Genomic DNA, 17,263 nt, shown 5'->3' with positions numbered 1-17,263 from the left:
AACCTCCAGCATTCCAGTCTTAATCCTATTTATCTATCCATGCTTCTTTTTCCATTATCAAACCTTTTACAGTTTCACCTCACTTGTACCGATTCTCTCTCTCTTGTTCTTTACTCATTTATACATTTATCATTCCTCTTTTCCACATACATGAAATCTGTTGCAACTGCAGTCTACATTCAACAAATTCTCAAAATATTACTCTATATTCACATATTTAACACAATTTGAGATATACACCTGTGAAAAGATTAAAATATTTTATACCCTCACAGACCAGCCTGGGTCCAGGCTTTTTTCCTGAATGCCTGTTCAACCAAGCTGTTGCAACTGGTGGCCCAGTGCCTTCCTCACACATTTATCCCAGCCTGGTTAATTTGGAAATGTTCCAGTTTCCTTTCAAAAACTTAACATCTGTTCCAGCAATATTTCTGATATCAGCTGGTAGTAAGTCTTAAACCACAGATGGTGACAGAGTTCTCTTATCATGTCCCGGCTTTTCACTAGGTCTATTTTACACTACCACAGCAGTAAGTTGCTATGGTAGTGAAAAGTAAATTTCCATGTATATATTAACAAGTATTTCTCTCTTCTTCACTCCAGAGTACTTTGAGGTATTCCATGTAGTTTAAAGGCTTAATTGGTTCAAATTGGGCAGTAAACTACCCCTGTATATTTTTCAGCTCTGAAATCTCTCCTGCCTTGAACGAGGCAGTCAACACCAGGCAGTACCATAAGCAAGAGAGCACAAGTGATTTGAATAGTGTGACTAATAGCATTATTTCCCTTCTTTGTAAAGTTCTCATAATCAACCCTGTCATTTTTTCTGTCCTTCAAGATATTAGCCTGAGTGAGTAAAGTTTATAATGATTTGGTACAGAAAACTTATTCAGGAAATGTGTCACTAAATTTGTTGGAACTCTCTGCTGCATCTGATACCAATGACCATGGATTACTGTTAAGTGATCTTTTTGGCTGTGGTTTTGGGGATACTGGTGCGTCACTTCTAAAATTAGTACCTTTCTGGTCAGTTGTACCAATTAGTAACGGAGCTGTCTCCTAAGTACATGTATATTGCTGATATGTTTGTCCCTTTTACATCAAGCTTGGGATAGTTTCTGCAAATTGCTGCTGACCCTTTTAAATTGACTGAGCCTTGTGCTGTTGGGGAGAAATCATTCCCAGTAAGAGCTTTTGGTCAACAGGTTACCAGTCTGTTAAGAGTCAGGAATCTGTTCGTGCTTTCAGGTCTCAGTTGGAAACACATCTCTTATTCAAACGTTAAGCTCCTGATGATAATACTGCCACTGTTTATCTGTTTAGACCAACACCTTTTTTTTTTTTATCAATTTAAATCTATCCAACCTTACTTCTAAGAATTTATAACAGCTCTTAATAATTATTAATTAATTCTTTCATCACTTCTCTTTCACCTGACACCATTATTGTTGCATCCTCCATGTATAGCATATCTCAAAGTCAACCTTTATTAACTAGCATACTATTGTTCATTTCCTTCTTCAAACATGCAATATATAACATACTGCTAAATGTTTTCCTCAGCATAATTCAAAAGGTACCGACTGTCTTTTACACTTAGAACCTCAACATTACGATGATACCTTCCACAATACTGTCACCAATTTTTCAGTTAAAATCTCCACAAACAATTATTCTTCAGTTTCTCAAACATGCTGTAAACACTCCCTCAGTACCAACTAGAATATCTCTAAGACTGTTTTGCTTTTGGCATTATATAAATTGATTATTATCCACTTCTTACATTCCACTTTCATTCTAAACCACAACTTCGTTTTAGCTGCAAAAGTTTAAATAAAAACCTACATGAAGACTGATAAATTGAAAAAATGGAGTGCAAAAACGATGTATTTCAATAAGGAAAAATGTTAAAGGATAGAAACATGTAAAAGTTGAAACTGGATCCATGAAGTTTTCAAAGAATTTTAAGAACATATGATGAGAGAAAAAGATCTTGCTGTGATAAAAAATTAATCATTATAAGACTATATAAATACAGTACAGTAGTTCAATTCCTGATAGCCTTTCAATTTAGAGAGAGATACTGTGTTCTAGAGATTATTTTAATGAAAAATTAAACAAAAGAAGAAATTCAGAGACATAAAACAAACTAAATACCAGAGTTAAGAAATATGAGCTTTGAAAAAAGGTTTAAATAACTTAATTTCTCTATATGAGTAACAGAAAATGAGAGGATATCCATATAAAAGATAAGTTGCAGAAGAATCGATGTAAAGATTGCAGGAAGTATATTTTTAGAAAAAGACTATAATGAGCTCTGGGAGGGTGTATGCAATAACTAATGTAAAATTCTAAAATATTAATTTTGACAATTACAATAACATCACGAGCATAGCTATATATCAGTAACCACAAATTGATATTTTCAGACAATATGAAATGTATTTCAGTCATGGGTGATTTGCTGGATTTATGATAAATTCTAACCTTATTAAAGCATTATAATATACTACATAATAAAACTAGCAATGAGATACTTATATAAAAATAAAAAGAATATAAAGTGTAGTAAAGTGAGGCACAGAGTGATAGCATGCTACAGGCTCTCTGCACAATGCTCTTGACAACTTCAACAACTGTGATTCTTTTGGAAGCCATCACAACAAGTCTGACTCTCTACAATACAACATCAAGAACAATTACATTCAACTAAATCTGCAAAATAAGCCCCAGACCCGTTGGTACTTGCAGACAGTTATATAGTAATTTTATTTTTACAAATTTAAGAAAATTTTCTTGAAAACTTGGAGATATGGTAAAGAATCACATGTGTTGAATAGATTAAATACAACAAAAAGTAGCATAGGTAAATCTGAGAAATATTGGTGACGACATCTACTTTTTTTTTTTTAAATGTTCAGAGTTGTATACTCACCTCCCTGATCATCTAGGGCAACCAAGGTTCGAATACCAGCTTCCTTTGACTGTTTTGCATGTAAGAAATCATTTGCAATGGCAATTTGTAATTGAAGTATTAGCTGTCTTAGCAAGGGCATTAAAGCATAATGAGATCTTCAGCACAAACATAACTAATGTCTCTGCAGGAAACACTTCTAAATAAATTTTCTTTTTCATTACTAGCATTATTTTTCAAACTTCATTTAAGAGCAGAATCATTATACTAGACTCACTAATCTAAAATAACTTACATTTATTACATGCAAAAAAACTGCCCTTTTACAAAAGCAGTAATGTAGATAGTTGCCTTTGTCAAAACGACGGCATTGCTTAGATCAATTATTGTTTGATACAATCCACTCTCATTGCAAATGGGGATTGTCACTTTGAGGGTAATTAATGCTCATTATGACTTAAGAGTGTTGGCAGCAGGCATTAAGCTAGGGTAAGAAACACATGAATAATGGGACCACCTTTAGCCTTAGTTGCAAGATAAGACAACTATTTTGAACTTTATAAACACATCATAGAGTCAATGTTTTCCCTAACTCACTAAATTTTGGCGAGTATTACTGCTCAGTTTATTACTGAATTTAGTAGACAATGCCATGAATGATCATTAATAAAATCCTTTGTTACTTGAAAACTTTAGGTAAGATTTTAAAGAGATTGTTTTTAGGACTGAATCATCAGTGTTTATTTACTCTGATTATTATTTTTCATACATAAAAAAAATAGAATAATGTAACTGGTTATTAATAAACAAATTTAATGTGCACCAGTAATTACTATAGCTTCATTCTAATAAATTTTATTGAAGGTAAACAATGATTTGAAAATATAAATATTCATAGTTTAAAACAAGTAGGATACATGTATAATGCAATATTTAAGATACAATATAATAGAGCACTATACAAAAAAACTGACAATGTACAGTTAAGTCTTGATTATTTGAGATGATAATAAACTTAGCCAGTTGTGTGCAACTAACGTCTAGACTCTTAGGAACACAATGAGTGTAACCTGAAGAATCTATTATGAGTGAGCCCAAATCCATTCTCCATCATATTTTAGAATTAACAATTTAAGTTCATCTGACTGTATATCCTTAAATTTCCTCGACATTAATAGCAAAATTCTTAAGAAAGCAGAATGAAAGAAAAGAATCTCAAGTTGAATAAATTCACTGAAAATACTAAACAAAACTCTTATACAGTAGCTCGTTTTATTTTGAACTTTGATTGGATAATGCAACCAAGGCACCCACAAATGTCTTACCCCAATCAAAAGTGCTTTATTACCTTTAGAATTTTAATTACTGTAATTTACTAGGTGACCCAAAGAACAATGTCCATCATCCAACAAAACCACTAGGAATATTTTTTAACAGATTTGACCTGTAACGAGGAAGTGCCAACTGGGTGGCCCACACTACCCATTCTCCATCAGTATGCTGGACCACTTGCCAAAGTGAAGGCTATACTACACTAATCTCTTCACTCTGAATCCTCAATTTTATTTTCAGACAACTTTACTGAATTTAATTTTAGAATTAATACATATACAGTGGTCCCTCGCTTTTCGAAGTTCTCGGCAATTGTAAATTTCGCCAATCATAGGGGTATTTTCGTATAAACATGGACTCGCTTTTCATAGGTTGACTCGCGAATAGTAGTTCGTCCGGAACGCGTACGTACGGTGTGAGCCGGGGCGGCCTCCCTACCCAGCCAGTCTGGCATTGTTTACTAGTGAGTGAAGGTCCCCTCAAGTGCTCCTACGAAATATTTCATAATATTCCACTCATTTTAGTGCTTGCAATTACTAAATAAGCTACCATGGCTCCAAAGAAAGCTCCTAGTGCCAAGCCTGTGGTAAAGAAGGTGAGAAATATGTACAGTGACAAAGTCTTGGGCCATTTTAAGGAAGTGTTAAAGAGACGCCAGAAACAGAGCTCTCTCCACAGTTGCTTTGCGAGACAGGACTAGAGTGACTCAAGGTGGTCCTAGTGGCATTAAGAAACAGAGAAGAGAAGCAACCCCAGAGAAGCAATTGGTACCTGAGGTGTTGCTGGAAGGGGATTCCCTTTCCAAACTGTAAACAATCCAATCTCTCTCCTCCTCCAGTCTCCCATACACTAAGAAGAATCTCCAATAAAGGTAAGTGTTATGCTGTTAATGTTTCATTCATCATTTCCCATTGTATTATTTATGAACTATATGTATATTTCATGTAAAAATTTTTTTTGTTTTAATACTTCTGGGTGTCAGGAATGGATTAATTGTATTTACATTATTTCTTATGGGGAAAATTGACTCGCAAATCGTAAATTTCGTTTATAGTAGCTCCTCCGGGAACGGATTAATTATGAAAAACGAGGGACCACTGTATATAATACTGAACTGAAATACTGCATTTAATGAAAAAGTGCCTCAGATAATTAAGACTTGATACTGTAAAATACTGTTAAATATTTACACCAAATACTGTAGTTTAACAGCCCTTCTGTTTGTTCCAGTTCAAACAGTCAAAGGCACAAAATAGTATTAACAAAATATTAATATAACAATTACAAATATAGTGTTGATGCTTTAGCAAAAACAACCACACACCTCTTCGCATAGTGAGAGCATCCGTCGTGTGGACTCTAAGGTCTCATCTGTCTGTTGGTTGGCCTTAAACTGCAGTTCCTGCAGGTCAGACCTGGGTTCCAATGCCACGTCACCCATCGTCTCCTGAAAGAACAAAATCAGTTACATTTGTGTCAGGATTAATATCTGCCCTGTTTCTGATGGTGTGTGTGTGTGTCAGCCAAGTTGTTATCATGATGTTCATATAAGCTGACCAGGATCAACTTCCAACACTGTACAGTATATAATCACGAATGGGAGCTGAATGGATCCAAAACTCTCTTGGTATACTATTAACATACATGTATTCCATAATTTCATCAAGAATTTCTTGTCTGAACAGATTACTGTAGTGTTTATCCTTTACATTTGTACTAAGAAAACTATTATAAAAGAAGATATACAATGTATATTATTTCATTAAAAATGTGCATTTCAGTATGCTTTCACAATATATAATCATTACTGCACATAATAGTATACATATTAACAGTTTACCTGGAGTTTACCTGGAGAGAGTTCCGGGGGTCAACGCCCCCGCGGCCCGGTCTGAGACCAGGCCTCCTGGTGGATCAGAGCCTGATCAACCAGGCTGTTGCTGCTGGCTGCACGCAAACCAACATACGAGCCACAGCCCGGCTGATCCGGAACTGACTTTAGGTGCTTGTCCAGTGCCAGCTTGAAGACTGCCAGGGGTCTGTTGGTAATCCCCCTTATGTGTGCTGGGAGGCAGTTGAACAGTCTCGGGCCCCTGACACTTATTGTATGATCTCTTAACGTGCTAGTGACACCCCTGCTTTTCATTGGGGGGATGGTGCATCGTCTGCCAAGTCTTTTGCTTTCGTAGTGGGTGATTTTCGTGTGCAAGTTCGGTACTAGTCCCTCTAGGATTTTCCAGGTGTATATAATCATGTATCTCTCCCTCCTGCGTTCCAGGGAATACAGGTTTAGGAACCTCAAGCGCTCCCAATAATTGAGGTGTTTTATCTCCGTTATGCGCGCCGTGAAAGTTCTCTGTACATTTTCTAGGTCGGCAATTTCACCTGCCTTGAAAGGTGCTGTTAGTGTGCAGCAATATTCCAGCCTAGATAGAACAAGTGACCTGAAGAGTGTCATCATGGGCTTGGCCTCCCTAGTTTTGAAGGTTCTCATTATCCATCCTGTCATTTTTCTAGCAGATGCGATTGATACAATGTTATGGTCCTTGAAGGTGAGATCCTCCGACATGATCACTCCCAGGTCTTTGACGTTGGTGTTTCGCTCTATTTTGTGGCCAGAATTTGTTTTGTACTCTGATGAAGATTTAATTTCCTCATGTTTACCATATCTGAGTAATTGAAATTTCTCATCGTTGAACTTCATATTGTTTTCTGCAGCCCACTGAAAGATTTGGTTGATGTCTGCCTGGAGCTTTGCAGTGTCTGCAATGGAAGACACTGTCATGCAGATTCGGGTGTCATCTGCAAAGGAAGACACGGTGCTGTGGCTGACATCCTTGTCTATGTCGGATATAAGGATGAGGAACAAGATGGGAGCGAGTACTGTGCCTTGTGGAACAGAGCTTTTCACCGTAGCTGCCTCGGACTTTACTCTGTTGACGACTACTCTCTGTGTTCTGTTAGTGAGGAAATTATAGATCCATCGACCGACTTTTCCTGTTATTCCTTTAGCACGCATTTTGTGCGCTATTACGCCATGGTCACACTTGTCGAAGGCTTTTGCAAAGTCTGTATATATTACATCTGCATTCTTTTTGTCTTCTAGTGCATTTAGGACCTTGTCGTAGTGGTCCAATAGTTGAGACAGACAGGAGCGACCTGTTCTAAACCCATGTTGCCCTGGGTTGTGTAACTGATGGGTTTCTAGATGCGTGGTGATCTTGCTTCTTAGGACCCTTTCAAAGATTTTTATGATATGGGATGTTAGTGCTATTGGTCTGTAGTTCTTTGCTGTTGCTTTACTGCCCCCTTTGTGGAGTGGGGCTATGTCTGTTGTTTTTAGTAACTGTGGGACGACCCCCGTGTCCATGCTCCCTCTCCATAGGATGGAAAAGGCTCGTGATAGGGGCTTCTTGCAGTTCTTGATGAACACAGAGTTCCATGAGTCTGGCCCTGGGGCAGAGTGCATGGGCATGTCATTTATCGCCTGTTCGAAGTCATTTGGCGTCAGGATAACATCGGATAGGCTTGTGTTAATCAAATTTTGTGGCTCTCTCATAAAAAATTCATTTTGATCTTCGACTCTCAGTCTGGTTAGCGGCTTGCTAAAAACTGAGTCATATTGGGACTTGAGTAGCTCACTCATTTCCTTGTTGTCATCTGTGTAGGACCCATCTTGTTTAAGTAGGGGCCCAATACTGGACGTTGTTCTCGATTTTGATTTGGCATAGGAGAAGAAATACTTGGGGTTTCTTTCGATTTCATTTATGGCTTTTAGTTCTTCCCGCGATTCCTGACTCCTAAAGGATTCTTTTAGCTTAAGTTCGATGCTTGCTATTTCTCTGACCAGTGTCTCCCTACGCATTTCAGATATATTGACCTCTTTTAGCCGCTCTGTTATTCTTTTCCGTCGCCTGTAAAGGGAGCGCCTGTCTCTTTCTGTTTTACATCTACTCCTCCTTTTTCTTAGAGGAATAAGCCTTGTGCATACATCGAGTGCTACCGAGTTAATCTGTTCTAGGCATAAGTTGGGGTCTGTGTTGCTTAGTATATCTTCCCAGCTTATATCGGTTAGGACTTGGTTTACTTGGTCCCACTTTATGTTTTTGTTATTGAAGTTGAATTTGGTGAATGCTCCCTCGTGACTAATCTCATTATGTCGGTCTGGGGCTCCGCGCATACATGACTGAACCTCAATTATGTTGTGATCTGAGTATATTGTTTTTGATATGGTGATATTTCTTATCAGATCATCATTGTTAGTGAAGATGAGGTCTAGTGTATTCTCCAGTCTAGTAGGCTCTATTATTTGCTGGTTTAAATTGAATTTTGTGCAGAGATTTAAAAGCTCGCGTGAGTGTGAGTTTTCATCAGAGCTGCCTCCTGGTGTTATTACTGCAACAATATTATTTGCTATATTCCTCCATTTTAGGTGCCTTAAGTTGAAATCCCCCAGGAGCAAGATGTTGGGTGCAGGAGCTGGAAGGTTTTCCAGACAGTGGTCAATTTTTAACAGCTGTTCCTGGAATTGCTGGGATGTTGCATCCGGAGGCTTGTAGACTATCACAATGACTAGGTTTTGGTTCTCGACCTTTACTGCTAAAACTTCCACTACATCATTTGAGGCATTTAGCAGTTCTGTGCAAACAAGTGACTCTGCAATGTACAGGCCAACCCCCCCCTTTTGCCTGTTCACTCTGTCACATCTGTATAGGTTGTAACCTGGGATCCATATTTCGTTGTCTAAGTGATCCTTTATGTGGGTCTCAGTGAAAGCCGCGAACATTGCCTTTGCCTCTGCAAGCAGTCCACGGATGAAAGGTATTTTGTTGTTTGTTGCTGGCTTTAGACCCTGTATATTTGCAAAGAAGAATGTTATCGGACTGGTGGTATTGTTGGTATTGGGGGGGGATTTTTTTTCCGGCATTAGTATCTGTATCTGTTGGTTTGGAGTGGAGGCCATCGACTGTGGTTCCACTCCAGGAATGACTGGATTTGGTGTACGATTTCTGCCATTTCCTGCCAGTTTTTTTTCCTTCCTGGCACTAAAAAACCTCTCCCTCTTGAGTGGCTGTGGCTACCCAGGTTTTCCCATGGCCTGGATGTTTTGTATCTTTTTGTCCCCTTTAGATGGTATGCCTGGCAATTTAAGTTATAGCACAGTCTTTCCTGTACTGAAGAGGTACACAGTTCAGGGTGAAAAAGCTTACAGGAAGGGAGTTTGCATTTTCCTGTTGTCATATGGGCATGGCATTTCCTAGGGTGGTCATAGTTGCACGTCCCATCTGTTTTTCCAGATTTCCCATGCCAGCAGATACCGAGTGCATAGTATGTGCACAGGCTTGGTTTCCGTTTGCCTTGGGTTTCTGTGACTGTATTCCCTGTTGGTGCATGTTTCCCTGTCTTACTTCTATCCTCCCTAGCACCAACAATGGAGCTCCCACCATTTGTTTTTGGTAATATATCCTCACTATTGCTAGTGGAGTCCTCTTGTTTGCTATTTCCTGCGGTATTTCTAGTTTGCAATATTGGTTTTATCTTATCTTTGACTACACTTGTTTCCCTACTATGGCTCCTGTCCCCTATGCGGTCATTCATATGTATTCCTTCCTGCGTATAATTCCCGACTACCTGGACAAAATCTCCAGCTTCACCATTACTGTCTCCCAGGACAGCATCTCCAGCTTCCCCATTACTGTCTCCCAGGACAGCATCTCCAGCTTCACCATTACTGTCTCCCAGGACAGCACCTCCAGCTTCACCTTTACTGTCTCAGTGTGTACAAAATTTTAACATTCCTCTTGACTAACTAATGATTTTGGGATCAGCATCCTGGTAGACCAATCTCAGTAAAGTCCTCCTATTTGATGGCCCAATAAGTAAGAAAACATATGTAGATGTGTAAAAATAATATACTTACATGTTTTAAAGAAACAGCTTTAAAAGTTAACAAGCTCCCCAGCATCAACCATCATAAGAAAATTAGAAAGACATTCTCCTATCAACCAATAAAGGTATTTTTGGTATTTTCATCATATATTTCTAAATAACCATGTCGTATGTCATAAGAGGCGACTAAAATGCCGGGAGCAAGGGGCTAGCAACCCCTTCTTCTGTATACATTATGTACTAAAGTTGAAAAGTGAAACTTTTGTTTTTCTTTTTGGGCCACCCTGCTTGGGTGATACAGTTGGTTTATTGAAAGATGATGATTTCTAAATAACAAATGTATATACTATCTGCCAACATATATATGTATTTCTCACCTTCTATCAGATATGTAACTGACATTCTGAATATTTTTTTCAATTAAATTTTCATGTGGTCTGTCATCAATTTCTCTCATACCCAGATGCTGAAAGACTACCTGGAAGTCATTCTTCATAAGCACTGAGCAATGGAATTGGCTCAAAATAGGACTGAAAATGAGTGAAATCACCAACATGTAAATTGCATCTAGATAACAAATTTTAAGCTTGTGTAATTCTGCACGTTTTCCATCAAATCTTGCATGTTTGGTGTTATCACCTTCAAAAAAAAAAAAAGATTGTTTACTGTGTCAGAAGATAATTTTTTTTTTAAATCGTGATACTGTCAGCACTTTTAATTTGAAGGGTCACAACAATCAAAGGGTTAAGAAGCACAGGAAAGTAAAGACATGTGTATAATAAATATAAGTAGAAGTTTGTAAAATTTATCTGTCATCTTATGTATTGATGTGAAAAAAGTAAAGATCAGCATTCATTAAGAGGACTCCAGTACTTCCCTGGATGGTTGTTGTCTACCAACCTGCTACTTTATATATAAACTGTACACAGTATGTGTTAATTTACTAAAATATATCTATCAATTCATACCTAGAGGGAGTTCCGGGGGTCAATGCCCCTGCAGCCTGGCCCATGACGGAAAACTTTCTATAAAATTTATTTAATTCAAGTTTATTCTCTATAATGGTTACAATGTGGGGTTTACAGGTTTTGGGTATTTTGTGGTTTACATGTTATAAAATACTAATTACAGAGGGGGCCACTAGGACACCAAGCATGGCTAGGCATTTCGAGCAGACTTAGACGAATTCTTAACATTAAATCCTTACAGATTATAGTATTAAGGCTAAGTGACTACATCATAATTTGTGAGTTTAGCAATGTGAATGCTTTTGTTCTGGCACAATACAAGGTGTCTATATTTGAGTATCATAGGCAAACTTATGACTAGTTAGGATTTATTATTTTAAGATTAAGATTAGTATTTCTGGGTTTATAGTCAGTGGGCGAGTGAGTGTAATTTTGAACCACCAGGTGGTTATCATGTAGTTAGTTGTCGGGGTGGATCAGGGAGACAAGACGTTTTCTAACTGTAGTTTTGAAAGTGATGAATGTGTCTGCAGTTCTAGAGTTTTCAGGTAGGGTGTTCCAGATTTTAGGTCCTTTGAAATACATTGAATTTTTGTAAAGGTTTAGTCGAACACGGGGAATGTCGTAAAGATGTTTGTGTCTGGTGTTATGCCTGTGGATCCTGTCACAACTATCAAGAAAGCATTTTAGGTCAAGGTTAATATTGGAATTTAAGGTCCTGTAGATATAGATTGCACAGTAGTAAGTGTGGATGTTCTGAACAGGGAGTAAGTTTAGATCTATGAAGAGTGGGGGGGGGGGGGTTGCCAGGAATGGGATTTAGTGATTATTCTTACTGTGGCTTTTTGTTGGGTTATTATTGGTTTTAGGTGTGTTGCTGCAGTTGAACCCCAAGCACAGATAGCATAGGTGAGGTATGGATATATAAGTGAATGGTATAGTGTTAGAAGGGCAGTTTGCGGTACGTAGTATCGTATCTTGGAGAGGATCCCCACCGTTTTGGATACTTTTTTTGTTATGTGTTGGATATGGGTGCTGAAATTTAGGTTGTTGTCGAGGTATAGGCCAAGGAATTTGCCCTCATTATGTCTGGCAATTAGAGTGTTGTCGATCTTAATGTTAAGTTGTGCAACACCTGCTCTGCTACCAAACATAATATAGTAGGTTTTGCCAGTGTTAAGTGTAAGTTTATTGGCTGTCATCCAAGGGGAAATTTAGCTTGTCTGACCACCTGCCTAAAAAGCATGACATACACATACATTTGCATACTGTACATCAGTACATTAATTCTACGGAAAAGCAAATAAAACTGATGTGGATTGGGTTTTAATGGGCAAGAGGCAAGCAAGTTTCAATAATAACTATTAAGTACGGCTATATTCTTATTAATTGGATAGCTTAGTACAAAAAACATTTGTTTATAACTTATGTTAAGACAAACATTTAAAAATAGTACTGTACTATTTTTCTGACTAATATTTCCTGCTTAAATTATATTTTATTAATATATTTATAGATGCTACATTATCTGCATTAACAAAAAATAAAGTATGTAAAGTAAAAGGACACAAGTGCAACTAATGTGACATTTATTGTGGCAACGTTTCGCTCTCCAGGAGCTTTATCAAGCCAATACAAACAATACATGGACACAGAGGCTATATAAAGGCTCTGAGTGAGGTGCAATACTAGTGAGGTAACATTTCGTTGTTCACTAGTGGTAGTGGTGGTAGTAGTAGTAGTAACAAAAATAATACAATAAGGAAGAGCAATTAATTCGTACATGAGTAAAAGGATATAAAAGCTATTACTTGGGTAACATAAAAATAGGTTGGACAAATATAGACTGGAAAGAGGCAGGTTTTTTTCAGTGTTCACTCTCAGTAATGTGCTTTGTGTAGTATAACAGGAGAGACTATGTGATGGCAGGATTTACTGTTTTCAGGAGGATTCTTGCTAAGACTTCGGAGATGGTGAAGCTGCCGTTGTTTTGTTTAATTGTATTCGAAACAGCGATCAGTGCTGATTCAAGGCACTTGCGTCTGCGGAAATTAGTTTCTTTGATCACTAATTGGGCGTCTCTGAATTTCATGAGATGATTGGTGGAATTTCGGTGTTGTACACAGGCGTTGTTTAAGTTGTCGTTCCTACATGCGTAAATGTGTTCATTGAGGCGGGTGTCGAGGTTTCTTGCTGTTTCACCTATGTAGATCTTGTCACAGCCTCCACAGGGTATAGTGTAAACTCCTGCATTGACTGGTTCGTGGTGCTTGGGTTTTGTCCTGGTTAGATCCTTTATTGAAGTGGTAGAAGCGATGGCGACTCTGGTGTTAGCTTGTGAAAGTACTTTTGAGACGTTTAGTGCAACCTGGCTGTTGGGAAGAATTATAACTTTGTTGGGAGCGGTGTTGATGCGTGGAGAATTGATGATCTGAAGAGCTCTTTTCTTGCAGTCTTTGATGAAAAAAGAAGGAAATTGTAACTCAGTGAATGTTTGGTGAATGTAAGTGCATTCCTCGTCAAGAAACTCAGGACTACAAATTCGGTATGCTCTTAGGAAAAACCCGATGATGATGCCTCTTTTGGTCTTGGTATCTTGACTGGAATAGAAGTGTGTGAGATCATTTTTATTGGTGGGTTTCCGATAAACTTGAAATCTTAGGTTGTTGTCTACTTTGTGAATGAGGACGTCGAGGAAAGGTAGCTTGTCATTGGACTCTTCTTCTAGTGTAAACTGAATCGCTGGTTCAACTGCGTTGAGCCTTGCCTGAAGATCCCGTACATCAAAACGTTTTGGAGTTATTACGAGGACATCGTCCACGTAACGTAACCAAGTGACGCTTGAAGGGATGATGTTGGCGAAGTGTTCGGACTCTAGGTGTTCCATGTATAAGTTGGCTAGGACGGCACTTATTGGGGATCCCATTCCCATGCCGTAGGTTTGTTTGTAGAGCTTGTTATTGAAAGAAAAACAGTTGAAATTAACACAGAGTTCAATCAAGTCAACAAAATCTCCGGGAGGTAAAGGAAGATTAAGGTCCTGGTTGACTTTACGTCGTAGAACCTCGATGGCTTTTTTGGTAGGTACTTTTGTGAAGAGGGAAGTCACATCCAAACTGCTAAGTTTCTTGTTACAGATGGAGAGGTTACGGATGCGGTTGAGAAGGTCGCCTGAGTGTTTAAGATGAGCGGGGCTGATGGTCCCCAGAAGGCAGGAAAGATGTTTGGCAAGAACTCCGGCTAGTTTGTGTGGAGCACTGCCTATTCCTGACGTGATTGGTCTGAGAGGAAAATTGTGTTTATGGGTCTTGGGTAAACCATACATGTGTGCTGGTTTAGGGTTGCTTGGTAACAAGTACAGAAGTTTCTTCCCTTCTCTAGTGCGTTTGAGTATTTGTCTGGTTTTGTATAGAAAGTCTTTGGTGAGTGTCTCCCACTGTTGAGTGCTGATGGGTTCGTATGTAGATTGATCATTCAAAAGGTCCATCATTTTAGTGTTGTAGTCACTGGTGTTGAGTATGACGACTCCACTTCCTTTGTCGGCGGTGGTGACGATAATGTTGGGGTCGTTGGCGAGGTCCTTAAGGGCAGTGATGTATCTTCTAGGAAGATTAGAAGAAGAAGGTTCACATAAAGCTGCAGTGAGAAGGCCCTGTATATAACCCTTCTGGAAGTTGCTGTCACTGTGTCTATGGGCTCTGGTGGTTAACGCTCTCGCTTCACACGGTGAGGGCCTGGGTTCGATTCCCAGCCAGAGTAGAAACATTGGACGTGTTTCTTTCCACCTGTTGTCTATGTTCCCCATCAGTAAAATGGGTACCTGGGTGTTAGTCGACTGGTGTGGGTCGCATCCTGGGACATTGACCTAAGGAGGCCTGGTCACAGACCGGGCCGCGGGGGCGTTGACCCCCGGAACTCTCTCCAGATAAACTCCAGATATGGTTCCTGGTAACAAGATTGAGTTGATAGTTAGGTTTGCGTATGTTGGTGGTAAATTTGAGTCCCAGACTCAGTGCTTGTTTCTCGTAGTCGGTTAAGGTGCGTGACGATAAGTTGTTTATCAGGGATTCGCGTCCCATTTCCTTCCATCGACTGTTAGTGCAGAGGTACTGGAGTTTGCGATTGAGTTTGATCTTCTGTTGGAGGTTAGCTGTGGTGACTGTGCTGAGAATATGCTCAGCAGTGTGTTGGTCAATCAAAGAAACTAATTTCCGCAGACGCAAGTGCCTTGAATCAGCACTGATCGCTGTTTCGAATACAATTAAACAAAACAACGGCAGCTTCACCATCTCCGAAGTCTTAGCAAGAATCCTCCTGAAAACAGTAAATCCTGCCATCACATACTCTCTCCTGTTATACTACACAAAGCACATTACTGAGAGTGAACACTGAAAAAAACCTGCCTCTTTCCAGTCTATATTTGTCCAACCTATTTTTATGTTACCCAAGTAATAGCTTTTATATCCTTTTACTCATGTACGAATTAATTGCTCTTCCTTATTGTATTATTTTTGTTACTACTACTACTACCACCACTAGTGAACAACGAAATGTTACCTCACTAGTATTGCACCTCACTCAGAGCCTTTATATACCCTCTGTGTCCATGTATTGTTTGTAATGGCTTGATAAAGCTCCTGGAGAGCGAAACGTTGCCACAATAAATGTCACATTAGTTGCACTTGTGTCCTTTTACTTTACATATTGTCGGTAATTCTACCAACTTTATTACAAAAGTATAATAATAATAATAATAATAATAATAATAATAATAATAATAATAATAATATATATTCCAATAAGACACATTTGATACAAAGGTTTCTTACATCAAATGTGCTGTATTCCAGTAATTAATATTAATTATGAAAAACTGAAACAAAGTGATACGTACATTAACTACACTATGTCTAAATTCACAGAAGGATACGAGGCAACTTAGGAAAAATATTTCTTGGTACAGTATAGTACAGTATAAACAATAGAAAGCAGATATACTGTACAGTACTGCAATTGAAAATAAAACAAGTTATGAAGATAGTACATTATAAATTATTTCTTCACAGTTTGAGTGAGTGCTGAGATGGGTTTCGAGGACAGTTAGTATAGTACATGTCCTAGCCACATAGGGGAACAGTGCGTGTTACATCCACAAGGGGTGGTAATGTACGTCATGCAGTGTGTTACAGCTACAAGGTCATGCAGTGTGTTGCAGCTACAAGGTCATGCAGTGTGTTGCAGCTACAAGATCATGCAGTGTGTTACAGCTACAAGATCATGCAGTGTGTTACAGCTACAAGATCATGCAGTGTTACAGCAACAAGGTCATGCAGTGTGTTGCAGCTACAAGGGGCAGTAGTATGTTACAATTAGCAGGGGCAGTGTAACATAGTACAATTACAAGAGTTAAACCACAATGAGTGGTAGTATGTTTCAGCTTTAATGAGTGATTGTATATGACTACAATGAGTGATAGTGTATGTTACAACTCCACTGAGTGATAGTATATGTTACAACTCCACTGAGTGATAGTGTATGTTACAACTCCACTGAGTGATAGTATATGTTACAACTCCACTGAGTGATAGTGTATGTTACAACTCCACTGAGTGATAGTATATGTTACAACTACAATGAGTGATAGTGTATGTTACAACTACAATGAGTGATAGTGTATGTTACAACTACAATGAGTTACAACTCCACTGAGTGATAGTGTATGTTACAACTACAATGAGTGATAGTGTATGTTACAACTACAATGAGTGATAGTGTATGTTACAACTACAATGAGTGATAGTATATGTTACAACTACAATGAGTGATAGTGTATGTTACAACTACAATGAGTGATAGTGTATGTTACAACTACAATGAGTGACAGTATATGTTACAGCTACAATACTTTAAATGTAAACATTTTAAGAGTACTTACATACAATGAGGCACAAAGAAGATGCAGGGCTGCCATAGCTATACTTCCCTAACTACAAACATTTAATTACAAACATGCAGTATTAGTAGCTTATAAAAGTTCCTGCAATGTAATATATATAAGATGCAGTACATGCACAATCTTAAAAGCATTTATAAACTAAATTTTTATGTTTTTATCAATGATTTTTTGTTACACACTATAGTGCTCCTTCCAAATTTGTGG

General features: G+C 38.3%; 1 protein-coding gene across 7 annotated transcripts in view; it reads right to left on the bottom strand.

Annotated features, from left to right (window-relative positions):
- LOC128686660 (synaptosomal-associated protein 25) overlaps nt 1-17,263 on the bottom strand; it is a 216,131-nt gene that overhangs the window by 40,541 nt on the left and 158,327 nt on the right. For 4 of the 7 annotated variants that reach the window (XM_053773715.2, XM_053773708.2, XM_053773700.2 and 1 more), the window contains one exon: nt 5,571-5,693. In XM_053773715.2, the coding sequence (XP_053629690.1) occupies nt 5,571-5,687 (117 nt within the window). In that variant the 5' untranslated portion in view covers nt 5,688-5,693. Of the gene's footprint in view, nt 1-2,935; nt 2,985-5,570; nt 5,694-17,263 lie in introns of all 7 variants that reach the window. The other 3 variants (XM_053773723.2, XM_070097238.1, XM_053773691.2) reach the window with 1 other exon arrangement.

This window comes from Cherax quadricarinatus, chromosome 1 (genome assembly GCF_038502225.1).
Source record: "Cherax quadricarinatus isolate ZL_2023a chromosome 1, ASM3850222v1, whole genome shotgun sequence".
In the NCBI taxonomy this organism is placed as follows: domain Eukaryota; kingdom Metazoa; phylum Arthropoda; class Malacostraca; order Decapoda; family Parastacidae; genus Cherax; species Cherax quadricarinatus.
Note: the sequence above shows the minus strand (reverse complement) of the source record. Positions and strands in the feature narration are given on the sequence as shown.